Source organism: Lactuca saligna, chromosome 2 (assembly GCF_052625555.1).
Source record: "Lactuca saligna cultivar CGN05327 chromosome 2, ASM5262555v1, whole genome shotgun sequence".
Taxonomy (NCBI): Eukaryota; Viridiplantae; Streptophyta; class Magnoliopsida; order Asterales; family Asteraceae; genus Lactuca; species Lactuca saligna.
The window spans coordinates 127,765,969-127,771,570 of record NC_136418.1 but is presented as its reverse complement, the minus strand read 5'-3'; the positions used below and the strand labels follow the sequence as shown (position 1 = coordinate 127,771,570).

Genomic DNA, 5,602 nt, shown 5'->3' with positions numbered 1-5,602 from the left:
TTCAACAAAATTCTATGTTTGTTAATAAATTCTAAAAGCAATTTATTTATTTATTTATTTTTGTAGTAATTTGAAGTCGAAGTTTATTTGTCGATATAATTTATATTTAACTATACAATATAATTATTTTATCATTAATCTAGACATAAAAAAACGTTAATCATATTTTCAAAACACATTGCAAAATGTCAAGAATCCGATTTTTTTTTAAGAAAGAGCAATCCATGCACAAAAAATGAAGTCGTTCAATATAGAAACGATTGTTTGTTATCACTATTTTCAGAAGCTGAAAATGAATACTTAAGTTCTGATGATCATTGTCATTCAGAGTATGTTCAAGATGACTTTGATGAAATTTTATATTCACCCGATATTCTAAATGGTCTTAAACTGTAAGGTTTGCGCATTTATAAGTTGGCATTAAAAGTCGGTGTTCCAAATATATTGGTAAGGAATATTGATCAGAAATGTGGTTTGTATAATGGAACGAGGTTACGGGTTATAGCATTGGGTAATCATGTTATAAAAGCAGAGATAATATTCGTGAGTAATATACAAAACCATACGTTTATTCTAAGAATGTCTTTGACGCCTTTAGAAAAAAGGGATTTCGTTAACAATTCAAGAAACAATTTCCACTGATTGTATGTTTTGCAATGGCAATAAACAAAAATCAAGAACAGTTGTTATCAAAAGTAAGTTTGCTTTTTAAACAACCAATGTTCACTCATACGTAATTGTATATTGCATTGTCCAGAGTTAAAAACAGAAATCGATTAAAAATATTAATTTTAGACGATGACGACAAAATTACCAATAGAACACCTAATGTCGTATTAAAAAAAATTCTTTGCAAATTTATGATTACCCATTTATTTAAAATATCTTATTAGTTTTTTTATTTGTATACATTGAACTACTTATTCATTATTTCATTTATGATTACACGTATAATAGACACATGTCTCCACATTTTATGTAACACATTCATTTAAAATATATTATTAGTTTTTTTATTTGTATACATTGAACTACTTATTTATTTTATCTCTAAATTTTATGATTACACATATAATACACAAAGAGGTCTCCACATAGTTTCTAAAAATATATGTATGAAATACATGTTAAAACATGGTGAAATATTTTCACTCTTATAGTTGGATTCTAGGTTTTGCTACAACTATTATAGTAATGTCAAAGGTGCTTAACTAAGTATTAATGGTACTTGATATGACTTTAAGATACCATGACATGTAAATTAGTATATTATGGTAAAAGTTAGCAGCTTAATGGTTATTCATCTTTGGTGACCTATTAGTATATTATGGTAAAAATTAGCAACTCAATGGTTATTCGTGTTTGGCGACCTATGTAGGTGTTTGACGTTTACAATTGTAATTTGATCTCTAAGAGGCGTTGTGTAGGGATGTATCCGTTCCGGAACCAGACCAAAACCAGGATAATCGAAGCTCTATTAAGAAGTGAACAGAGAACTTAATACGACTAATTAGTTCCAATTGATTCCGTACCGCTATCGAATCCGATGCAGTTCTATTAAACAATATGTTATCTTAAAATATATTTAATACCAATACTAGTACCAGAACCAACCAATCGGAACCAAAATAACCTAAAATTCAATATCTCTAACCGGTTTAATTTTTCAATTTTTTGGTTAAGAAGCTCATCTGTACTTTAATGGGGTAAATTTCATGTAAACTTGAAATGGTCGCTTATAGATCAATATTTAATAGTTTATAAAAAAAAATTGTGTGTTTAGCAACCAACTTTTGAAATCTTGAGCTTTCACTCTTTAAGAAAAATATCAAATTACAAAAAAGAAAAAATAAATCTTTTGTTACGAGCTTAAATATTTTACTTTAGAACAAAAAAAAAAAATTAATAATCCAAAAGCAATTATTTGCCCTTTTAAATTTTGTACAATTTACTCAAACATTTCTACATAAATAAAAACTACACTTTTTGGCTACAGCTGCTGTCTCTCAACGATTATTTTTTCCAAACATACGCATTTGTAAAACATAATATCAGTACACAACAATTCGTGACATTTTTATCAATCTTGTGTGCATGTTTTGTGCAAATATATATTATGAGATATACAACAGTTCCATATGTAAATAGATATCCCCTACAATGGCCTACTTTCGTGGTCCTAATATGCGGGATACAAACGCGTAACAATAGCCGAGAGACAGAGATGTGAGATATAAATCATATAATCCATTCATGGTTTATATGTGTTACACGTTGCATAAAATCTTATTCATAAAAATATTTACTTTAAGAATATAATAAAATTGTCATTGAACTTAATGATATTGATGCCTTTAAGACTAGTTTGGTGGTCCATTTTTCTTAGTACTTTTCATAATTATTGTATCTGCCACAATACCAAATCCATTTAAAATAGGTAGCCCACAAATACCAAATCCATCTTATAAACTACATACGAAACACACTTTTTTACTATGGTCACAAATTTCTACAACAAAAAAAAAAAAGTACCATCATCAGAATCAAACAGAGAAAACGTAACAAGAAGAAGCCATACTGAAACACCAACAAACATATTTATATTTCATATATATATAATATGCGTCTCTTAAAACATGTATACACATAATATATATATAAGGGTTCATGTTCATCCCACAAACTCAAATCAACAACACATATGCTAAAAAAAACTAAGTAAAAATAACCTTCAGGAATTAGGATGCTCTCCTTTCTTCCTCTCCTTTGGATCCAGAAGTTGGAAAGTAGGATCTCATGAAACAGAGTCAACAAACAACAATGGCGTTCTTTCAACCACACACCAAGTTATACGCTTTTCTTCAAGCAGAAGCAACAAAACACATACTTCCAGATCCAGCCAAACCCCTTAGCTGAAAACTGGATAATTAGTACTTAGTAGAAATAGTGGCACACAATCTTACATTCTGCAAACGAAACCTCAGAAGGGTATGTCAATCTAATCAAACTAGTGAAGTAGTGGAAAGTAGATAGATAGTCTACTCACAATCAGAGATTGGTGTCACAAAGCTGCGAATCTCATCCATCACTGTATGAAAGTGATCATTATTAGGCAACAAGTAAAACCCAATTGTAGCTTTTTCAAGGTATAGAAGTTTCACATCTTGTCCAGCTTTTTTAAGCCCATCTGCATACGCTAATTGCCAATCTTGAATCAAGTCCAAACCAGCAACAACCACAAGACTTTTCGGGAATTTAACTCCTTCAAGAGTTACACCTCTTGGCCCAAAAGGATTACAAGCTGGATGATCTCTATCTTCGCCTTCAGGAAGAAAAGCTTTCCAATACCAATCTCGATCTTGAATTGTCACAAAGTATTTTGTATCCAAACGTTTCTCAGATTCAGTTCTTGTGTTCCCACCAAACATTGGGTTTAAAAGTATGTTTCCGAGGACTTGGATTCCGGATTTGACTGCACGTGAAGCGACTTGATGGACGATGTTGCCACCGGAGCTGTCTCCGGCGAGGTAGATGTGAGCTTTTGAGTCTTTGGATTGTAGCCATGGACGTGAGTTGACCCATTCAAGAGCAGTCCAGCCATCGTCGTATGCGCTAGGGTAAGGGTTTTCAGGAGCACGGCGGTAGTTTACAGAAACCACGACCGCGTTGCAGAGAGTGACGAGGCGGCGGCAAAGAATGTCGTAGATTGCGCTATTTGCAGATGAATGGGCGAAGCTACCACCGTGGAAGAATATTATGATGGGGACGACGTCGGAGGTTGATACGGGTTTTTTAAGTTGAGAGAATGTTGTGGAGAGTGTTGCATCGGGTTCAGTGTCGTTTGCAGGTCGGTAGATTCGAGAGAGAAGGTTAATTGTTTGGTCGATTACGATATCGAAGGAGAAAACTCCGTCGACGGGATTCACGTTCGCTGGGACTTTCCGGTCGAGGAATTCTGCTAAATGGCGGTTGAAAGTACCGTCCGGTCGCCGGAGAAGGTTGTAAGCCAGCTTGAAATTAGACATGAGGATCCATTGATTCAGTGGAACGACCCTCTATGAACATAAACAAAAGCAAACTTTGAGAAATAGTAAACAAAATTCCCAATCGATGGAAATAAACCATTAAACCCTAGCGCCAATTCAGAATCTAAACCAGTGAAATTAACTGCAAATTATACGTACTACGTAGCATGTCTTTAGCTTTTCCTAATTGCTTTCTATCTCAGTGTAACCTATTCTCGATATATATCAATGAAATTTGAAACTTCAAAGCCCGATCGATAGATAGAGGAAAACCTCGAAAAATCGGAGCAAGACAAACCAGAGAAGAAAATATGTACGCAAACGGAATGATAATTGATGAGAGAAGAGGTTAAGAGCGTAGATACCTTTGATTCGCAGACGTTAATTTGGTCACTTCCCGCCATAAACGGATACTTTGAAGAAGATTTAAACAAAACGTAAAATAAGAAAAAAGCCCTAAACAGACGTTGAATGGCGATGTATGATGTATCTTCTTGGAGCTTCAGAGCTTGAGAAATGAAATCAATGGAACATCACATTTCTAGTCTAGTGAATATTGTTTGATTCGATGATGGATACGTGGATGTGCCAGGGGGATCCATGGAAGTAGAGGGGTGGCGAGTGAAGGATAAGGTGAAAGAAAAGGGGTTGATGCGCAGGTTAGCAAGAAAGTATGGGATAAGGCTAAAATGTTAGGTGAGAATGGGGTGTGGCTAAGCACTAGGGACAATAGAAACGATAAAAGAGAGACCCAAATGGTACCGTACTCGTGTGTAGTTGTATTTAAGTGAAGTGAGCCCCGATTATTATTATTTTACACCACATCACTCAAATATCTTTATATTATTATTATTATTATTATTATTATTTTGGATTTTAATTGCATTATTCAATTTAAATGTAACAATATATTTAACTTAAATTAATTAAAGTTTGTTTGATAATTGTTGATTGACTCAGTTGAATCGGACACAACCATGAATCTAACTAAAATGTTTTAAGTGTCATATCAAATAGTCTAAATCTGATTAATTCGGATTTAGCTTCTTACCTAACCCAATAAAAACATATCCAAGTGCTTCTAAAACTTTTTTGTCAATTTAAAATAATTGTTTGGAATTCCGTTATTAAAAAAAAAAATTAGTAATTGTAAGTTGTAACAACTTTTTGTTATGACACTTTGTTTAATTTGAAAAATATGAAAGCAAAAAACGTAAATTTCATAAAATTAGTTGTCTTGGAAATGGTCGAAGAACCAAAAAACAAAAAACAAAAAAGTTATACATAATGACAGCTTGCACAGATATCTTTCGAGAGGATACTTGATGATGCACAGCTCGACATGTGTTTATCCATGGCTCCATAAAATTCAGTCTAGAATTTAATAAGAAAAAAAAAAGATAAATAGTTAAAGGGAATACATATGTTTTTAAAGGAAAGCTGTAAACAATAAAAATGGTTTTTGCTTGGTTAGTAATAGGTATATGTTAATTAAAAAAAGGTTATATATATATATATATATATATATATATATATATATGTTAATTAAAAAAAAGGTTATTAACAACTTTTGATTT

The 5,602-nt window shown here is 32.5% G+C and overlaps 1 protein-coding gene across 1 annotated transcript; it reads right to left on the bottom strand.

Annotated features, from left to right (window-relative positions):
* Positions 1–2,578: 2,578 nt before the first annotated feature.
* Positions 2,579–4,783, bottom strand: GID1C (alpha/beta-Hydrolases superfamily protein). The gene is made up of 3 exons (XM_078980143.1): positions 4,391–4,783; positions 3,047–4,055; positions 2,579–2,912 (listed from the first exon to the last, which is right to left on the bottom strand). The coding sequence occupies exons 1-3, from the start codon at positions 4,427–4,429 to the stop codon at positions 2,848–2,850; spliced, it is 1,113 nt and encodes a 370-aa protein (XP_078836269.1). The 5' UTR covers positions 4,430–4,783; the 3' UTR covers positions 2,579–2,847.
* Positions 4,784–5,602: the final 819 nt, after the last annotated feature.